At 40.1% G+C, this 22,460-nt stretch overlaps 1 protein-coding gene across 2 annotated transcripts in view; it reads right to left on the bottom strand.

Annotated features, from left to right (window-relative positions):
• Nucleotides 1-252: 252 nt before the first annotated feature.
• TAF1 (TATA-box binding protein associated factor 1) overlaps nt 253-22,460 on the bottom strand; it is a 64,375-nt gene continuing 42,167 nt past the window's right edge. For both annotated transcript variants that reach the window (XM_028134062.2, XM_008157605.3), the window contains exons 33-38: nt 11,651-11,718; nt 10,953-11,069; nt 6,739-6,864; nt 4,972-5,128; nt 4,238-4,415; nt 253-2,112 (exon numbers count right to left, since the gene is read on the bottom strand). In XM_028134062.2, coding sequence (XP_027989863.2) covers nt 1,893-2,112; nt 4,238-4,415; nt 4,972-5,128; nt 6,739-6,864; nt 10,953-11,069; nt 11,651-11,718 — 866 coding nt within the window. In that variant the 3' untranslated portion in view covers nt 253-1,892. The remainder of the gene's footprint in view (nt 2,113-4,237; nt 4,416-4,971; nt 5,129-6,738; nt 6,865-10,952; nt 11,070-11,650; nt 11,719-22,460) is intronic.

Below are 22,460 nucleotides of genomic sequence, written 5' to 3'. Positions count from 1 at the left end.
AATGTATGAATACCCTGAACCTACTCACTCTCCCAAACCAAAATTCTAAAAGCCACCTTACACTCCTTGTCTTCTTCCACCCCCAGTGCTAATTGGTCATCAAGTTCTACTGATTTTACCCCCTAAAGATCTCTCGAATTCATCCTGATCCTCCCATCTTAATGCCAAAGCCTTAGTTTGGGCCCCATTACTCATTACTTGAACTAGATTTGCTCCCCTCCAAACCACTCTCCACACTACTGCTTCATTTTTTAAAAAACATTTTTATTACAAAAATAATACATACTTGTAAAAAATTCAAACAATACAGAAATAAAAGCACAGTACCCAACCCAGCATACATACAACCATATATACCCCCTCACCTCCAATCTCATTCCCCAGGTTATCACTGTGAACAGTTTTAGCAAATATCCTTTTAGACCCTTTCCTTTGCACACACAAATATATATAAACACATATAAATATACACACGATTTTGTCTTTTACAAAAATGGGACCACACTTGTTACATGATTCTTCAATTTCTTTCTTCATTCAATATACAGAAAATTTCTAAAACACAAACCTGATTATATCACTCCACTAGAGCTCCTCATTTCCTATAAAATTCATATTCATTAGCATCAAAATCAAAGCTCTCAATATGCTTACTGCCCATCTTTTAGTCTCCTCTCTAGCCAATCCAGCATTAAAGGACTGGAACTAAACCATCTTAAATCCTTTCTGGAACAAGGCAGGTACAAACAAACAAACAAACAAACTAGGAACACACTCTGCCATTTCTAGACTTCAGCCTTTTCACTTCATGTTACATTCTGCCTGGACTTTCCCATCTGGCAAGCTCCTACTAATTCTTCAACAATCAGCTTATAAATTACCTCTAGGAAGACTTCCCTGACTTTTTCAGACATGATCACTCCTCTATTTCCTCCTATACTTTATATCTAGCTCTTGCACTTCTCTCGAAGAACTGTAATGCTTTATTAACATGTTTTGAATTTCACTCCCCTTCCCCCAACTTGATGGTGAGCTCTTTGGGTAAAAGGAATGTGTCTTATTTAGCTTTGCATCCCAAGGATCTGATAGAGTGCTTATGATGGAGCAGATGTTTAATAACAAATCTGTTGAGAATTTTATGATTCTAAGAACATTTACGGAGTACCTACTATGCACAGAACCATATCCTAAGCATGAAAAGAAACAGAAGACACAGTCTTTGCCCCAAGGAACTTACCATTTTCCTATCATTTCATGTGGGGGTGGGGGACAGAACACATTTACATGGCAACATATCATTTCTGACATACAGGCTGTTTCAAAGATTTATAATCATTTGCCTCAAAACCCATTTAGGAATAAGGCATTGCATAATCAAATAAATAATAAAATAATGGGCAGTTTGTTCAATAGGTTTATGTTTTCAGTGTGGCATAGAGACCACCAGAAAGAACCCAATTCCCTGTCCCAGCAGGGGGGCTGTCACCTGTTCCAGCCTGCTAGAAAACTGAAATGATACCATGCTTGGAAAATTTCTAATATACCAAGAGGACATAAAGCTATTAGTCCTTTTATAATTTCTCCTCCTTCCCCAGGGAAAAATAATACAAAGAGAAATAAATGAAGTTAAAGGCAGGCACTGAAGGAGGAGGAGATTGCTCTATTTTTATCAGTGGAAGGGGGAAGGGAGTTGCTTGATTTTAATTCAAAGGGTGACATTGCCCCAGGAAGATCAGGAGAGGCGATTAGTTCATTATTATTTACTTACTATTTTTTAAAGGCTAAGGTGTTAATCTGGTGATTTCAGGATCAGACACTGTACAAATATAAACAAATTGAATCACCTAGGCTGGAGAACAGGGAAGGCTGACCAAGGAGGCCCAAAGGAAGCCTCATTCATCAGAGTCCAAGTCACTGTCCCCAGCAATGGAGTGGAAATCCTCACTGTCCTCCTCGTCCTCTGACAGCTGGACCTGGCTTAGCACGCTCGGCCCAGAGCGCTGCTCTTCCTCCTCATCTTCTTCCTCCTCTGATACCTCATACCCACCGATGCTGCTGAAGCTTGTGTCTTGGGTGTTCGACTTGGGATCAGGCTCCTCATAGCTCCCATAACTGAGAAGAGAAACATGTCATCTCTCAAGCTCGGGCATAATCCTCTAGCTGACCAGTCCCGTTCTTGGTGCTACCAAGGGATCAGCCCATCTCACCTCCCATGGACACTAAAATGACTAGTTCTGGACTGTTCTACTTGTCCCTAAGAGAAAAGTGATCCTGTTCAAAAACGTCAACTTGCCAACTGCATATACATAAGAACCTGAATGAAAGAAACTCCCCTATGCCTGAACAACACACTGCCAGCTTATGTGACCATAAATGCTCTGATAGCCTCATAGTTTCATCTACCACTTATTGCTTCACTCATATACATTTCCAATTAATCAACAGTCCTAAAGAGTCTACCTTTTCAATATATCTTGTCTTTATCCCCTTCTTCCCATCCCTACTCTGCATGCCTTGCCTTAATCCTTTGTTATCTCTGGCCACCACCACTGAAAACAGTCTTTATGCCTCTAGTCTTACTTTCCTCCATTTAATCACACTTCTGCCAGAGTGTGCTTTATTTTTTGTTTGTTTGTTTATTCTTAATTTTACTTTTTTAAAAAATCACATAAATAATTCACGTTCACTGGTTTAAAAAAAATTAGAATACACAACCAGAAAAAAAGAAGAAGAAATCACCAATAACTCCACTACCCAGAGGTAATCTTTTGGTATATGATCTTCCAATTTTTTTTCTATGCACTTCACTTAAATGTTTAAACATTTTTTATTTACAAAATTAAAATACTCTATATACTCTTTAGGAATCTGTTTTCACTAATGATTATAATGAACATTTTTATAAACATACATCTACAGAATCATTTTTATAGATGCAAGGTATTCCACTGTATGGCTGTGACAGGATTTATTTAACAGTCACTCACTAAGACATTTAAGCTGTCTCTAATTTTCCCACTATTAGAAACAATGCTGTGATAGACATCCTTGTACAAACATCCTGATGGTGTTTAATTATTCCAGTAGCATTTCCTAGACATTAAATTTTGGGGCCAAAATGGATGCATACTTTCAAAATTTTTTATTTCTGATTCAGCTCAGTTTCCTTCTCTAACCAGCTTCCCTATCCCACTTCTCCCCAAGTCCCAGAAAAATCCTGTGGTTGCCTATCACAGCACTTTCCATGTCAGTCATCTGTTGACCTGTTTTAGGTTCCCCATGAACTCCACAGAGGAAGGGATCACATCATAGTGACTTTTGTACTTGTGATAAATATTTGCTAACTGAATAAATTAAGACTCTACCGGCTTCCTGGCTACCTCTGACTAGATGTATAATATGTATGTATCTTAAATCCAACATGTCCAAACACTAATTTTTTCCTCCTTTCCCACCCCACCTTATATGCCTGTTCTTCCTCTTTCCCATCTCAGTGACATACCCATTCATTATATACCTGATGTCCTAAATCCAGTCCATCTACCCTCTAAATAGCTCTTGAATATGTCCCTTCCTCCCCTGTCTCTAACAGATCCCAGTTGAGATCCTTATCATTGTCATAGAGTTATTTAACACACAAAGTTGATGTTACTTCCTTTTCTATAAATGAATCCCATTACACCAAATCCAAATGTTTTAGCAAGCCATTTAAGGTCTCCTGCAATATAAAATGTTGCTACTTTTAGAGCCACATCTCCCAACAACCTCCCTTCACTCTGGAACATACTTTGTTACATTTCTGTGCCTTTGAACATATTACAATGCTAAGGATCTCCTCACCTGCTGCGACTTATCTACTTAGTAGACTATTATTCATCTTGTAAGGCCCAGTTCAAATGTTCCCTGTCTGTGAAACTTTCCCTGATTACTCCCAAGCAGGGTGAGACACCTCCTCCTCACGGGTGACTTGACACTTTGTACTTAAATTATGTTATAGCACTTATCACAATGTATTTGTAATGATTTTGTTTGTATCAGTCTCTTCCACTAGACTGTGAGCTCCTCAAGGGCAGGATAAATCTTGCTCCTCTGTGTATTTCCAAGGGCCTACCACAGTGCCTGGCCCTTGTAGGCGCTCAGGAAATGTTTGATAGATGAAAGTAATCTGACGCTGGGCCCTTTGACATCATAGCTGGGCACTGATGCCACAGCCCTGTAGCATGTTGCTGTCGATTACCTGATGTTGCTATCCTCCAAACCATGAGAAGCCTCCCCACCGTCTCCCTCATAGGACATCATGCTTTCTTCATTTTCCATGCCCATCCTTGTGTTCTCCTGAAGCATTCGGGGCTGTTTGGATATTATCCCACCAGATCCCACATCAGAGTCACTTCCACTTTCACTCAGTTGGATAGCTGTGAAAAGAGATTCTGAGATAAGCTTGACAGAATTAACATCTTTGGCTTGGTCTTCCAAAACTAGTTACCCCACACATCTATATAGGCATCTTGCCTGGACTTCTCACCTCACCTAGGGTCAACAATGGCAAGATCTGTAGTTTAGAAACTGAATCCAAATAACCTTTTCTCTTTTCCATCTCAGTCCAATCTATCTGTTTTACTCCTGTCTTGTTCTCCTATACTTTTCTCTTGCCATTGCCACTGACACACAAAACATCTCAAAATGGGATCTTTTTTCTTAATTTTCCTTCCCTATTGCTACATATAACACTTGTTTTCTGTTTTTATCAAGTATTCAAATAAAAGGTGCTACTTAGGCACTGTCATCTTTTGTATCTCCTGTGTTTTATTTCTTCACTTCCTCTAAGGATCAGCCTACAACTGAGTGCTCTGTACTCTGAGGTTTATTAGAACTTCATTAAAAGAGCATATGTGGCCAAGAGCTTCTTATCCAGTCCTGAGGGTGCTATGGTGAGCTACCCAGTTACAAAAGCAAAGGAGCAAGACTTACCAGAGAAAGGATTATCTCCTTCTTCATCACTCCCAGCATCTTCCTCATCATCTTCTCCTTCAGACATAAGCAAATCCTCATACAGGACACTGGCTTGAGGCTGTTGCACGGTTCCTTCCTCTTCATCTGCAAGATCACCATCTGCATCTTCACCTTCCTGAAAAGGACCAGTTGGGGGTTCAAAATCCAATTAATCACCCAAGTAAGAGACTAGATGCCATCAGCCCCCCTAGCTGCCTCACAAGAATTAAAGTCAGACCGAGACTCTGATATTGCCTTGGGATTTGGCCTGCCCTCTACTGGTTGGGCTCCTACCATATAAAGGTATAATATAACCATAAGCTTTCTGTAAGCATACTCACTGGGGCTGGAGTCTTAGGTTTCCCATCCTCCTCCTCATCATCATCATACCCTTCAATATCTACATCAGAGTCTTCCTCGCCCAGCCTACCTCGGCCCTGGCGCATCTGAGTAAGGAACACAAATAGCACATCATTGAGGGACGTGCCTGTAGGAGGAGTTAATGAGGGCTCTCACCCTGGATGGATGCTCCTCCCTGATATCCTAGCCAATCCCACAGCTAGTGGGGGCTGTTAACACAGCTCAAGACATATGCATTTCCCCCCATTCATTCTTTGGAAATCGCAGATAGGGTAAAAAAAACAATGAATAGGAAGGTCCTTGGTCTACTCTTACTATATCATCAAAAGGAGACTCTTCCATTCTAATCCAAACTTTCCTTAGCTTGAGTTGAACTCGTTGAGATAGAAAAAAATCCTTTTGGGTTTTGCACTCTCCAGTAGAACCCTGACTGAGATCAGCTGATAGGATTTCTGGCTTCAGATCAGAAGTATCTTCTGCCCTGGCCAATTTGCTCAGTGGATAGTGTCGGCCCATGGACCAAAGGGTCTCTGGTTTGATTCCTGGTCAAGGGCACGTACCTTAGTTGCAGGTTCTATGCCCGACCTCGGTCAAGCGGGAGGCAACCAATTAATGTGTCTCTCACGTTGATTTTTTTTTCTCTCCCCCTCCTCCCTCCCTTCTATTCTCTCTCTAAATCTCAATGAAAAAAATATCCTCATGGTTAAGATTTTTAAAAATTAATAAAAATAAAGGAGTATCTTCTGATACCATTAGAAACGGCCAATTTTAAAAATTTAATCTAATTTCATAAATAATTTTAATTTAGATTATAGCATACATACAGTAGAGTAGCAGAGCAATTATTTTGAACTCTGTCTCTGAATACAGCTGCTCTTTTTAGTCACCTGTCAGGTTGCTCTGATGTATCATATACTTTTGACACCTGTGCCTTCCCTGAAGTTCTGCTGTCTGTCCCCTGGGGACACAGTAGAGAGTAATTTTGGTGGATAGACTTACTTATCTAGTTTGAAGGATTAAAGTCAGATTGGGACTCACTATGGAAACTCTCTGATATTGCCTTGGGATTTGGCCTGCCCTGTACTGGTGAGGCTCCTATATCATATAAAGGTATAATGTAACCAATAGGGAATCTTAGGTTTCCCATCCTCCTCCTCATCAACATTATACCCTTCAATATCTATATCAGAGTCTTCCTCAACCAGCCTACCTCAGCCCTGGAGCATCATGCGACCTACTACCTTCCCACCTTGAAAGCACATTCTTAACCTGCATTCCCAGGGCCAAGGAGCTCAATTATCCTTGACACATGTCATATATCACCACCACCACTCCCCCACACTGAACTATACTACCAATCTCACAAAGAGAAAAAGAATATCCTACCTGTATCGCCTGCTTTTCTGGAGTGGTAGTGGGAATATCCAGGACAGACATACTGCTCTCATCTTGAAATACAGAGGCATCTCGAGACATACTGAGAGATGTGTTGGTATCATATAAATCAGGTGGCTGTGGCACAAATCATATAACTTAGCTTCTATTTAGGAAAGGGAGTAAGAACTACAGAGAACTGCCCTTTAGAGCACTCACTGAATAAAAAGGTCATGCAGACCAATCCATTTATTGAGAAAACACAGCTTGAAACAACTTTATCAACAGGTTTTGGGGAATCTTACAAATGTTACTCTTTCTAATAAAGAGGCATCTAATGTGTATGCTCATTAGATGCCTGAAGCAGAAAGTATCAAAGTTATGGGACAATTCTATGTCCTCACAGCCTTTCTGATCAACAACCTAGTTTCTTCTAAGCCTTGTCTTATTGCTTTTAGGGCCAGGGCTTCATACCAGTGCTATTTTGATTGGTTTAGAGATATCTAATAGGAAATGGGATTAAGAAATTTCAATACCAATAAGAGCTCATCAGAGGATGCTATGAGGCAAAATGGTATGAAAAATCATGAACTCTGAAGTAAACTGCCCTGGGTTTGAGTCCTGGCTCCATCACTTGCTGAGTAACTTTAACAAATTACTCAATCTCTCTAAATCTTGGTTTCCTCAATTGTAAAACATGGTTGTTGGAAGATTTAAGAGATATGTATAAGCTCCTTACCCAATGCCTGGTATTCAATAAATTATAGATACCTTCTTCCCTCTCCTGAAGAGAACAAGGATTTAGCAAATAGACTTATTCAGTGACGTTAGGGCAGGAAGGACCAATAATGAACAGGCTGGAGAAATAGGGAAGCGTTCTCTGAGGGTAAAAATATTATGCTATTAAAAAAATCATTTTTTCAAAGACTAGTTAATAAAATAATGTATTTGTAATATAATGTGAAGTGAAAACAACAAAAGCCAAAACCATCTTGACCAATTTTATTTTAAAAGTTTGTCTATAGGCCTGGTTCGTGTGCTCAGTGATTGAGTATCATCCATGAACCAAGAGGTCACTGGTTCAATTCATGGTCAGGGCACATGTCCAGCTTATGGGCTGGATCCCCAAATAGGGGGTGTATAGGAGGCAGCTGATCGATGTTTCTCTCTCAACGATGTTTCTATCTCTCTATCCCTCTCCCTTTCTCTCTAAAATCAATAAAAACATTTTTTTACAGTTGTCTATAGCCCTAGCCAGTTTGGCTCAGTGGATAGTGTCGGCCTGCAGACCGAAGGGTCCTGGGTTCCATTCCAGTCGAGGGCACGTACCTCGGTTGCGGGTTCCTTAGAGGCCCAGGCCCTGGTCAGGGCACGTGCAGGAGGCAACCAATCAATGTGTTTCTCTCACATCAATGTTCTCTCTGCCTTTCCCTCTCTTCCACTCTCCCTAAAAATCAATGGAAAAATATCCTCAGGTGAGGGTTTAAAAAAAATGTTTGTCTATAAACACACACAAGTGCATGTACACACACATATCACAGATTTGAAAGAAACACACCAAATGTGCACAGTGGTTAGCTCTGAGTAGTGAACTTTATTTTAGGGAACTTATTCTTTATATTTTCTAATTTTTTCCCAATGAACATGTTAATTTTATTTAACAAACCAATATGTTACTTTGTGGTGGTGTTTTTTTTTTAACAAGCAAGGCTGACTGAGAAGAGGGTTTTGGAGAAAGGTAGGCCAAACAGAATTTAAAGGATTACAGAGCAGATAAACTAATTATGGAACAGAAGAGAAAATCAAGAAATGAAAAGTAAGCAGTTTTAAATAAAGCATTAAGCTGAATGTATGATGCAATACAAGCTAGGCAGAAATGGCTGAGTGAAAATAAATTATTGACTATCACCATTTAGAGCTGGAAGTAAAGTATGATTACTACAGCCATAATTGTATTATGACAGGTTAAACTTATGCAACACTCTAATAACACTTGGGTTTAAGAATAGTAATGAGTAAGGACAATCACTCATGTGCATCTTCCTGAGGTAATGAACTGGGCTTATTATTTTAAAATTTGTATATATGAGTAAAGGCAATGATGAGAGGGTGAACTGGAATAATGAAGAGGAACTATCTATACCCTATTCTTCATAGAAGACCCTCTAATTGCACCAAACTACAACTACTGCTCAGGAGGGAGAATAGTTGCCAGGTTTTCTTTAGTCATTTGAGATAGGGTGGGAGGGGTAGAGAAGAAAGGAAGACTTTCATGTCTAAGGCTCTGACTCACCAAAGAACTAGGCCCATGCTGTCATACACTAGGCAAACCATGTGCCACTTTGTGGCTAGAATATCCTGGGGAAGGATGGCTAAAACCCAGGCTTTAACTTACCAGAAAGCACCTGTGGAAGCTGTAGGCCTATTAGCAAATAAGGCCTTCCTGGGCAACCTCACTCACCCAAGCCCCCTTGACCCAATCTGCCCAACACACTTCAAAAGCCTTTTCTTGTTCTGGGCCTGGAAGAAATATCTTAGAAGTCTTTATACATGACCCCTCAGTAACCTATGTTTTGGAATGAAAGAGAGTAAAAGATAGATAGGACAAGTGCATGAATGATATAGACAGCAATAATCCAACAGAAATCATTTAGGTTGCATTATCAGTAATTAGCAAAATCTGAGTAGAATGAAAAAAAGTTTTTCAATGGGAATTGAGAAAATTTTGCATTAAAATATTTGGTTAGCCCAGCCAGCGTGGCTCTGTGGTTGAACTTCGACCTATGAACCAGGAGGTCAACAGTTCGATTCCTGGTCAGGGCACATGCCTGGGTTACAGGCTTGGTCCCCAGTGGGGGGCGTGCAGGAGGTAGCCAATCAATGATTTTCTGTCATCATTGATGTTTCTATCTATTTCTCCCTTTCCCTTCCTCTCTGAAATCAATAAAATTATTAAAAAAATAAATTTGGTTAAATTTGAAAGGGCCTTTGAAAACTTTGTAGACAACTTTTGTAAAGATAAGAAAATAAACATTTACTGAATGTTTACTTAATGTGCCAGGCCAAAATTAATTCATTTCATATTTATAATAATCTGGAAAAGTACATTATAGAGAAAAGGAAACTGAGTTAGGAGATTAAGTTAACTTCCCAAGTTCACAAAGCTAAAAAGTAGCAGAGCTAAGATTCAAACCCAGGCCTACTTTATGTCAAACTGCATGTACTTTCCACTTTACCTTAGTGCATCCAATATAGTAAGCAAGTTATATTCTGGGTAAGTTCTATTCTTCAAATATGCCATCTCTCTAAGAGTATAGTATTGATGAAATATACTTATTATATTCAAGGGTAAGAACACAATCACTAAAATTTCTTATTAATCCTACTCTCTAGTCTTTGGGCTTATAATTTAAGATGATAAATATTACCTGTCTCATTTACGAAGAGTGGGAATCAATCCAGGAAAATGGGTGACATCTAAGCTACACTAAGATACTTTTGAAGGAATGAGTAATCAGGCATATATAAGGCATAGGAACAATGTGGCCCACATTTATAATTGAGAAGTTTATACTCTAGGGATGTGCCAAAGCCCCAATTCATAGGTAAGGGAGCTCCAGAGACTCAAGAGGAAGGCCTCTGGCCACAGTAGTCAGGAATCTGGTATTCCTTAATACTGCTTAAACAACTAAAGACCCACCCCACTCATTCATCTGACACCTGCCTCTTCTGAATTCAGTAAGGCCACCAAGACCCATGGCCCTCACTCACCTTAGCCTTTGAGAAGACAAGAAAGCACACGAAAGGCATATGAAGAGGAAGGACAGAGAAGAAGGGTATCTCAGTAAATACAGCTGTTAACATGCTCCCAATTTCCCAAACCAATAGAACTATAAGAGGAGGTTCCTACAAGTATCACATGATCTCACTTATATGTAGAATCTAATTAACAAAATAAACTGATAAACAAAACAGAACCAGAGACATTGAAGCATGCAATAGACTGACGTATTTCAGAGGGAAGGAGGTGCAGGTGGGAAGAGATTAAACAAAAAAATTTATATGCATAACCCATGGCCACAGACAATAGTGCAGTGAAGGCATGGGGAGGGGGCGGGAGCAGGGTGGAAGGGGCCAAGGGGAGAAAAAAAGGAGACATCTGTAATATTTTCAACAATAAAGATAAATTAAAAATAAAAAAAGAGGTTCCTAGTCCTCAGACTCACCTGAGGTGTATAAGGCCCTGGGGTCATTGGGTCCAAACTGTCTAGTTCTGCTTCTTCCAAAGCTGCTTCTTTAGCTGTACAAATATCCTTCTCAAGTTGAGTCAAATGCTCATCATACTGAGAAATAAAATGAATTCATTCAAAATATGTTTTAGGCACTAGGGATACAAAAGTAAACAAAAGGAGTCTTTATACATGGCCCCTCAGTAACCTATGTTTTGGAATGACAGAGGGAGTAAAAGATAGATAGGACAAGTGCATGAATGATATAGACAGCAATAATCTGTCTATATCAGACAAAAATAGCAGACAAAAATTTGTCTTCATGGAGCTTCTATTCTAGAGGTAGGACACATGACAATTAAATAGTTATAGGGTGTCCCAAAAAATGTATACCCACTTTAATAGCTGATAGCTCAATTTTTAAAATGAAATGTATTTTAATAAACACTGCCTTTATAATTATTTCAAGTGTGTGTACATGTTTTTTTGGGACACCCTATATATAGTTTATTAAAAAAGACATTTAGTTCTAGGTAGGAAAATAAAGCAGGGAAGGAAGTGACGGCTATGGGGTGAGGGTGGGGGGAGCATGATGTTACATTTTAAAATAGGATAGGCAGAGAGCCTGCTCACTCAAGGGAACAGTGGGATTCCATAAAGCTAAATCCCAAGGGGACCTCCTCTTTACCACCTACCTCAGTCAATGTCTGGTAACAGACATTCACAATCTCCTGAGCAGTCTTAGTATACTGACTTTCAGGCCCTATAAATGAAAAATGAAAATGCCATTACCTTTATAGACTTCAGTTCCAGAAATTTACATTCTTTCACCAACATTGGTATTCCATTATTATCTTAGACCAGTGGTCGGCAAACCGCGGCTCGCGAGCCACATGCGGCTCTTTGGCCCCTTGAGTGTGGCTCTTCCACAAAATATCACGTACCTTAATTAAGTTAATAACAATGTACCTACCTATATAGTTTAAGTTTAAAAAATTTGGCTCTCAAAAGATGTTGACTAATGAGTTTGCCGACCACTGTCTTAGACCCCAAATATCATGCTTCAGCCTTAACTTGGACTCTTGCTTTACTTTTGGAGGTAGAAAATTTCAAACGTGTTAAAAAACAAAGATTCTGCTTGCCAGCGTGGCTCTATGGTTATGTCAACCTATGAACCGGAGGTCACTGTTTGATTCCTGGTCAGGGCACATGCCCTGGTGACAGGCTCGAGCCCCAATGTGGGGCGTGCAGGAGGCAGCCAATCAATGATTCTCTCTCATCACTGATGTTTTCTCTCTCTCTCTCTCTCTCTCTCTCCCCCTTCCACTCTGAAATCAATAAATATATACATAGACATTAAAAAAAAGATTCTAATATAATGAACTACCATGTACCCACTACTCAGCTTCAATGATTATCAACACATGGTAAATCTTGTTTCATTTAAACCTGAACTTTCACACTCCTCCCAAATTATTTTAAAGCAAATTCCAGTATCATTTCATTACATCCATAAATTGTTAAGTATGCATCTTTAAGGACTCTTTTTAAAAATAGGTATGTATAGCCCTGGCTGGTGTTTCACAGTGGTTAGAGCATAGATTCCTGGTCCCAGTTGGGGCACTGGTGGGAGGCAACCAATCGATGTCTCTCTCTCACATCAATGTATGTCTCTCTTTCTCTCCCACTCCCTCCCTTCTTTCACTCTCTCTAAAAATTAATGGAAAAATATCCTTGGGTGAGGATTAACAACAAAGAAAGTATGAATGATACTATAATGCTGTCAAAACCCATAGAATGTACACCACCAAGATGTAAACTATAGGCTTTGGGTGGTACAGATGTATTAATATAGGTTCATCGATCATAACAAATGTACCACTCTAATGCAGGACGTTGATAATTGGGGAAGCTGTGCATGTGTTGGGACATATGATATATAGGAAGTGGCATATAGGAACTCTCTATACCTTTAACTCAATTTTGCTCTTAAACTGCTTGAAAAAAATAAAGTCAATTAAAAAATCCAACTATATTACATCTAAAATAATGAACAATTCTTTAACTTTTTTAAACAGCCAATCAATATTCAAATTTCCTATAATTTAATAAATGTTCACTTATATTTGATTTCTTTGAATCGTAATCCAAATAAGGCCCACACATTACATTTGTTTGATGTGTCTCTTTAAGACACTTACTTATTAGGTGATTTTTAAAAAATCTTTATTGTTGAAAGTATTACATATGTCCATTTTCCCCCCCATTAACCTCCCAGTCCGCCCCTGCCCTTATAAGGTGATTCTTTTTTAAAAATATATATATTTTTATTGATTTTTACAAAAAGGAAGGGAGGATAGAAAGTTAGAAACATCAATGAGAGAGAAGCATCAATTAGCTGCCTCCTGCACGATCCCCACTGAGGATCCAGCCCATAACCAAGGTACATGCCCTTAGCTAGAATCGAACTTGAGACCCTTCAGTCTGCAGGCCGATGCTCTACCACTGAGCCAAACCAGTTAGGGCAGGCGTCCTCAAACTACGGCCCGCAGGCCACATGCAGGTATTTTTGCCGTTTTGTTTTTTTTACTTCAAAATAAGATATGTGCAGTGTGCACAGGAATTTGTTCATAGTTTTTTTTCAACTATAGTCTGGCCCTCCAACGGTCTGAGGGACAGTTAACTAGCCCCCTGTTTAAAAAGTTTGAGGACCCCTGAGTTAGGGCTATTAAGGTGATTCTTAACTAAATTACAGTTTCCTATATGGCCTTTGTCATAAGTGCAAACTGGTGGCTTACAGGTCAATCCAGTTTTGTTTGGCCCATAAAAAAAACTGTCCAGTTTGTGAAAATGGGTTGATCTATACACCCATTATATATACACTTTTTGTATGTAAATTATACCTCAATAAAGTTTATCAACAATAAAGAATTATTTTAAAAAACAGTTTTTTTAAAATCTGAATTTGCAACATTTAACAATAGAAAGATTTCAAATAAAAACACAAATATCTAATTCCTCTTAAAAACTGAAAAGATCTGGCAACACAGGGTCAGCATGACCACAAGGCACCAATTGGCTGGAATTGAGTAACAGCTGCCCTACCAAGTCTGCTTAACTCATTTATGTCTGGATCCTGAAGGCATCTGAGTTTTTAATCCCTGCCTTGAGCACTTTATAATATATTTTTTTTAAATATATTTTATTGCTTTTTCACAGAGATGAAGGGAGAGGGTTAGAAAGCTAGAAACATCGATGAGAGAGAGACATCGACCAGCTGCCTCCTGCACACCCCCTACCTGGGGATGTGCCCACAACCAATGTATATGCCCTTGACCGGAATCGAACCTGGGACCTTCCAGTCCGCAGACCGACGCTCTATCCACTGAGCCAAACCGGTTTCGGCTACATAATATTCTTTAATAAACTGTTTACTTACCCATTCATAAAACATTCTGAGTACCTCCTATGTGCCAGGCATTATACACAAAAATGAGTAAGATATAGACCATATCTCTTCAATGGTATGGGACTTAACCTTTATATAAGAATATTTATATCTTGGCCCCAATCTCAGAAAAGACATTGACAGAAAAAAAGAATCTTATTATTAATGGACAGAGAGTAGTCGCATAGGATAGACTTAGAAACTAATATAGTCATGTGCTGCATAACATTTTGGTCAATGATGGACTGAATATATGATGGTGGTCCCATTAAGATTATAAAGGAAATGAAAATTCCTATCAACTAGTAACGTAGCATGACGCATTACTCATGCATCATAAACAGCTTGGCAATACTTATTGGTACAGACTATGCAGTTCATTTAAAATCCAATCAAACATTTAATTAGTAAGGTCTCTCTCTCTGCCTACTTAATCCTATGGCTTTGTCAAAACTGGCAAAAAGTTTGGGTTGTGTTTTTCAGAAGGAATTTATTTACCTGTATGACTCTCCTTTCACCCACATGGAGTACTGTGTGCCTTTTGCAACTATTACAAATAGCTTCAATCCCAAGTTTTGGGTTTCCCTGATTATTAATGTTCTTTTGAAACATTATCCTATCTAATAAAGAGGGGATGTGCAAATGGACCATCACACCATAACAAGATGGCTGCACCCACAGCCGAGGCAGGGATCCCGTAACACAAGATGGCTGTGCCCACAGCGGAGGCCGAGTTCCCCTAAAGAGCCTTAACGAACAATCAGCAGGGACCTGAGGCTGCGTGGTGCTGGGCTGGGGCTTGACGGGGGACCTTAAGGCACGGCCCCCCGCCCCAGAACTGGGCCGGGGGACCTGAGGCTGCACTCCCAACCTGGTGGGGCTTGACGGGGGACCTCAGGCCGCATCCCCTGGCCCAGGCCAGGGGATCTCAAGATGCGCCTCGGCCCAGGGACCACGGGCTGCACGCCGCCCCCCGGGCCCCAGTGCCAGGCCAGGCAAACTGAGGCTGCGCCCACCACCCAGCAGGGCTTGATGGAGGTGGGGCCGGCCGGGCCTGGATCTAGCCCAATGGGGGTGGGGCCAGCCAGGTCTGGGTCTCGCATGATTTCGAGGCACACGTGGGTGGGCGGGGACTTGACTCTGGTTCCCATGGCATGTCCCAGACTCCGAAAGGAAGATTTTCATATACATTTTACTAATTTTCTTTCATCTGTGACACTTCTATTATAGACAAAGGGCAAGTAGCAGTATTAAAATATTTCATCTAGTTAATTCCCTTTTAATGTGCACGAATTTCATGCACCAGGTCACTAGTTTGAACATAAACAGAAGCTCTGAGATTGATTCAGTACCTATGTGGTAGCTGGAAAGCATAAGGGCTTGAACTCTATTATAGTGTGCAGTCCCACCACCACCACTTAAGTACTAGACCAGTGATGGGCAACCTTTTGAGCTTGGTGTGTCAAACTTCGCCAAAAAACTGAGCATAACTCGGGTAGCTAATGTTTCATCCTCAGGAGCACCAAATGTTTCATCCTCGGCATGCGGCCGCCTCAGTGGCTGCGTGTCATCAGAAATGGCTACGCGTGTCACTGCTGACACGCGTGTCATAGGTTCGCCATCACTGTACTAGACTGAGTCCTCTAATATGTACTGCATACTTCCAGGTGAAGTTTTATATGCAGTGTTCCTTATCTTCCACTTGTTGCCTAAGGACCCTAATCTTAGTGCTAGGAATCTTGGCTATCCTATATAATAAAGAGGTAATATCCAAATTAACCCTCACACCATCACAAGATGGCTGTGCCCACAGCGGAGGCGGGGTTCCTGTAACAAGCAATCAGCAGGGACCCGAGGCTGCATGGCGCCTGGCCGGGGGACTGGAGGCTGCGCCCCCCGCCTGGCAGGGCTTGATGGGGGTGGGGCTGGCCAGGTCTGGATCTCGCCCAATGCGGGTGGGGCCAGCCGGTTCTGGGTCTCACGCAATTTCGAGGTGCGCACAGGTAGGCGGGGACCTGACTCTGGGTCCTGCAGCGCGCCCCAGACTCTGACAGGAGTAAGATTTTCATATACATTTTACTAATTTTCTTTCATCTCTGACACTTCTATTAAAAAGGGCAAATAGCAATATTAAAATATTTCCTCTAATTAATTCTTTTAAAAAATATATTTTATTGATTTTTTACAGAGAGGAAGGGAGAAGGATAGAGAGCCAGAAACACTGATGAGAGAGAAACATCGATCAGCTGTCTCCTGCACACCTCCTACTGGGGATGTGCCCACAGCCAAGGTACGTGCTCCTGACCAGAATCAAACCTGGGACCTTTCAGTCCACAGGCTGACGCTCCATCCACTGAGCCAAACCGGTTTTGGCAAATTAATTCCCTTTTAATGTTCACGAATTTCGTGCACCAGGCCACTAGTATATAATATACTTCATGGGCTACATATGTGATAATACAGGTAAGTCAATGAAGGTATGCTATGGAAATACTGTAATATTATACATGAAGTATCAGAGTCAAAATAATGTTAACTAGAGATACAATTCCACTAATTTTTGTCAGTAAAATTGGGAATAAACTCTACATGGACTTTGTTACTATTAATTAAAAACAGAGATAGGCTCATATCTGGCCAAATCAATAAAGTCTGAAGCAAAAGTATTATTTTGTGGCGCGGCCGGTATGGCTCATTGGTTGAGTGTTGATCCATGAACCAGGAGGTTATAGTTTCGATTCTGGTCAGGGCACATGCCCAGGTTGTGGCTCGATCCCCAGTAGGGGGCGTGCTGTAGATGCTTCTCTCTCACCATTGATGTTTCTATCTCCCAGTCCCTCTCCCTTCCTCTCTCTGAAGTCAATTTTTCAAAAGCTTATAAAAAATATATTTAAAAAATATTTTTATATATTATTTTGTATATAGTACTTAATATTAAGAAACATCTCATATGCACGTTCAATTCCACAATGGATGCCCCTTCAATACAAAAGATGTCACATTTCATATCATATGACACCACTAATACAGCCCTATTCAGTCAGAAGTTTCTTATACCCCTATCCACTGGTTAAGGAAGGGCAATTTCAGCCTTACAGGCTCTCCACTGCTGCAACCAAATCATTATTTACTTTCCCTTGGAGAAAAAGAATATCTCTACTTTGAGGATCATTTTCTACTATGCTAGAGGTTGATAACCAGCTTCCTTGGAGCCAGATTTGGCCTCTAGATAGATGTTTTTATTTGGCTCACAGAGTTTAAAATTTTTTTTAATGTTTTTTTTTTTTTATTTTAGAGAAAGAGGAAGGGAAAGGGATAGAGAGATAGAAACATCAATGAGAGAGAAACATCAATAGGCTGCCTCCTGCATGACCCTACTGGGAATGGAGCCGGCAATCCAGGTATGTACCCTGACCAGGAATCAAACCAGTGACCTCTTGATTCATGAGTTGACGCTCAACCACTGAGCCACAATGGCCTGGCTAAAAACTTTTAAAAACTATTAGCAAATGTGTAAACACTGGAATGAAAAAAAATGTCACAAAAAATTCAGATTTCCAGCTTCACTTGAAAAATTAAGAGCTATCAACACTGGATAGTCATTTCCTTAGGACAACAATCAGATTGAAGTACATGTCACTTTAAATGGAATATATACTGTTACAGGTTACTATGGCCCACTTCACTCATTTATAGTATTACCTGCCTGGCCCCTCCCTAAAGACCACTTAAGTTTGAGATCTCTGCTCTTCACCTTTACTCACTACCAATCCACTCACATTCACCAAGGACTTTTGCACCTAGTATAATCTTCCTTTTGGCTCCAAATCCCTCTAGTCATGGTGGGTTACTCTAAGGTTCATATGTACTACCTATCCAAAATCCTTACAAATCTTCATGATAATGGTTTGCACCTTTTACTCCCAGGCAAACATACCCCTGGCTATATCCAGAATGTTGTCTTTACTGCAAACTGCTTTGCCTCTGATGTTTCAATTCCGATATCCTTCTTTCCCATCAGTCTTGTATCTGTCCACGCTTTTTGCTCTCTCTCTGACCTCAAGGACACTTACAGGCCCATTAATTTGGGTTTCTCAGTCTATCAAGCCTCTCCTGGTTTTAGTTTCTTCCCTAAATAACCCCTATGCTTTGAAAAGTAAGGTAATGTGCAGTAGTATGCCAAAGTTAAGATATAAGATCATTGTAATATTTTTTCCTTCATCAGCGATTTTACTTGAAGATGGAGGTTGGGGGATATAAAATAGCGTAACAAATCTGAAACAGGACAAAATATAAACAGAGAAGCCTAATACTAATTTGCAAGATAAAACATGAATTACCAAAGAAATTACAAGCTTTTGTAGAGCTGCTTTGGATACTCTTCCAAACTAGAGACTATGCAAGTGGCAATCTTCTGCTACAAAGAGTTCTTTGGTGACAAAGTTTGAGAAGTTCAAACTTTTCCTTCTTGTTAACACCTTCAATTCTCGATCTTTCTCACATCCAGAAAGCAAAATCCCAATCCTGAATCAATGATGTAATCTGCTTTCTCAGTTCCCTAACTTGGTTTGATGAATACTGACAAAGAAAATTACACAACTGTGCCAACTGATGTTGCTATAAAAATTAAGTCTCCAATTTCAGCTGGACCCTCAAAGGCTGCTCAACATTTCTAAAATGTCCCCAAGTCAGCTCCATTTCAAATTTCCTACAACAGATAATTCAACCCCTAACCTACATCTCTCTTCAAATTCTCTCTCCCACCATCTCACCCACTCTTAGCGTAAGACCCTGTTTGCTACTCTAGAGAGAAAATGAGAAGCAGAAACTTTTCTCTTTGTCTATCTTGTCACTTCTACAGGAACCTTATCTCATCTAATTTTTCCTTCTCTTTCACCTATACAAAGTTCCCCTCTGTCCAACATATTGATTACAGTCTTCCTTCTTCCTGTCACAGGCAAATTTCAATTTCCACTTTCTTACTTCCTATTCATTCATATCCAAGTCTGGCTTCTGATTCCACCAGTTTACTGAAATAGTTCTTCTAATGACCATTCTCTTTGGTCTCCTCTATAGCACTTGACCTCTTCTTATAGCCATTTTCCTCTTCTGTTGGTTTCCAGGACATTGCTCTCTTCTTGTTTTCCTTCTTTCATTCTGGCCACTCCTTAGTAGTCTCCACCTGACCCCTTAGATGTTGGAATTTGTTATTCTCTTCTCATCCTACATTCTATCTTAACTAAACAGTGGCTCTTAACTTTTTTGGGTCACGTACAGCTTTGATAATCTGATCAAGTTTTGGTCTTTCTATCCAGAAAAACATACAGCCCTATTTTATTACAGCATCAGGGTGTTCAAGAAATGCACCCTTGGCCGACACCGGTTTGGCTCAGTGGATAGAGCATCGGTCTGCGGACTGGAAGGTCCCAGGTTCGATTCCGGTCGAGGGCATATACATTGGTTGCTGGCACATCCCCGGTAGGGGGCGTGCAGGAGGCAGCTGGTCGATGTTTCCCATCGATGTTTCTAGCTCTCTATCCCTCTCCCTTCCTCTCTGTGAAAAATCAATAAAATATATTTTAAAAAAAATGCACCCTATTCCCTATTTGAGCTCATCTACTTATATTTTCATATGCTGATAATTTGAAAAAATATCCATATTTACAGTACAAACTTCTCTTTTGAGCTCTAAACCTGTTATGTAGCTAGCTATCTCCTAAAAATATTCACTCAGATGTCCTACCCTCAATACAAAACAATTCTTCTCCAAAACCACTTCTCCTATACTTTCTATGTTAGTCTATGGCACCACCAGTTGCCCAGGTCAGAATTCTGGATGTCATCTGATTTATCCATCCTTCCAAAAGTGGAAACTTGTTTTTTAATTACAAAAGTATTGTGTGCTCAATTTGAATAATTCAAATACCTATATACAAAAAAAGTATAAAGAAAAAACTATCCTCATCTCTCCTTTTAGTAATCCTACTCTACGGCAACAATTGAGCTAAACAGTGACTGATCCCTTTAGGTGGGTTGTGTGTTCATCAGTCTCTATATTGAGCCCATTTCACTCATTTATGTCTGGCCTCTATAGTATCTGAACTTACAACCCCTTCTGTATATACTGTTGCGTAATCTAGTTTCCAATAATACATATACTATATCTATATATCTATGTATCTATATATCTATATAAAATATAGATATAAAATATATGTAAAGTAACTTTGATTTTTTTATTCTCACACGAGGATGTTTGATTTGAGAGGGAGAGAAAAAAACATGTGAGAAACATCAATCATTTGCCTCCTATTCACACCCCAACCAGGGATTGAACCCACAACCTAGGTATGTGCCCTGACCAGGAATCAAACCCGTAACCTTTTGGTGTAAGGGACGACACTCCAACCAACTGAGCAACCTAGCCAGGACTACACAGGATATATTTTGATATCAGCATATACAAATATACCTTATTTGTTAATCTACCATTTTGATAGCTAACCTGTATTCCATCATATAGATGCACCATAATTTATTCAACCAATTTCCTATTGTTGGATATTCAGAATGCTCCCACATTTTTGCAATTATGAACAATGTTGCAATTATAAACATATATGTATTTATACATGTGCCTCTGAAAACTTGTGTGGAGTATTCCCTGGAGGTAAAATTGCTTAGATAAAGGAATAAACACACTCCTCTAAAAAGTTAGTACCAATTTATGTTTTCACCATCAGAATTTGAGTACTTGGCATCATCTTGAATTTTCTGTCTTTTATCCATACCCCCAACTTTCAACCATTTATGAAGATATCAATTCTACTTCCTCAGTACCTCCTTTTCCCCCCCCAATTGATCTTAGAGAGGAAGGGAAGAGGGGAGGGGGAGGGAGACAGACAAAGAGAGAGAGACAATTGGCTGCCTCCCACCAACACCCCAACCAGGGATTGAACCACTAACCTGGATTACGTGCCTTGAATGGAAATCACACCCACCACCTTTAAGTGTATGTGACGATGCTCCAACCAACTGAACCACACTGACCAAGGCCTTCCTTAGTATCTCTACAATCTGTCCCCATATTTCCATTCTTATTGATACTTACCTTAGTTCAAGCCCTGTGTTTTTAACTTGGATTATTGTCAATAGTTTATTAGTCTCTATATCTCATTCCCTTTCAATCTATTCTTCAAATAGCTTCCAGTATGATCTTACTAAAATACCTAATATGGATGGCCCTCTTTCCTTTTACTTTTTAAATATGTATTTTTATTGATTTCAGAGAGGAAGGGAGAGGGAGAGAGAGATAGAAATATCAATGATAAGAGAATCACTGATCAGCTGCCTCCCACACACCCCACACTGGGGACAGAGCCTGCAACCCGGGCATGTGCCCTGACCGGGAATCGAACCATGACCTCCTGGTTCATAGGTTGACGCTCAACCAAAGCCACACTGGCCAAGCCTTCTTTAACTTTTAAAGACTTAGTATACATACTACGCCTTTCATAATTTGCCCACCTACCTTTAAAAACTCATTTCTTCCCACCAAAACTAGCTCCTACTCTGCAACCTAGACCAGCTCAACTACTTTTCACTTCCTTATCCAAGGCAATCATCTACTTTTGCATTTGTTCCGTCTGCCTGGAACGTCTTCCCTACCCTTCTCCACTTGATTATATGCTTAGGATAGTAGGTGATCAATAAAGATTACCTACTATAATCATCATCCTTTAAAATTTAGCACAAAGGTCACCTCTTCTAGCCCAGCTGGGTGGCTCAGTTGGTGGGAGCATCATCCATACACCAAAAAGGTTGTGGGTTCCATTCCCGGTCAGCACACATACCTAGGTTGAGGATTCCATCCCCAGTCAGGATGCATACAGGAGGCAACCGAATGATGTAGTTCTCTCTCTCAAATTAATGAACATATCCTCGGGTGAGGATTAAAAAAAGGTCACCTCCTCTAGGAATAGTTTCCAGTTTTCCTTACCAGTAGAAAACTTGAAAAACATGAAAGTGAAGATTATCCCAACCTTTTATCTCAGAAA

Source organism: Eptesicus fuscus, chromosome 1 (genome assembly GCF_027574615.1).
Source record: "Eptesicus fuscus isolate TK198812 chromosome 1, DD_ASM_mEF_20220401, whole genome shotgun sequence".
In the NCBI taxonomy this organism is placed as follows: domain Eukaryota; kingdom Metazoa; phylum Chordata; class Mammalia; order Chiroptera; family Vespertilionidae; genus Eptesicus; species Eptesicus fuscus.
The sequence above is the reverse complement of the archived record's forward strand: the minus strand, read 5'-3'. Positions and strand labels throughout refer to the sequence as shown.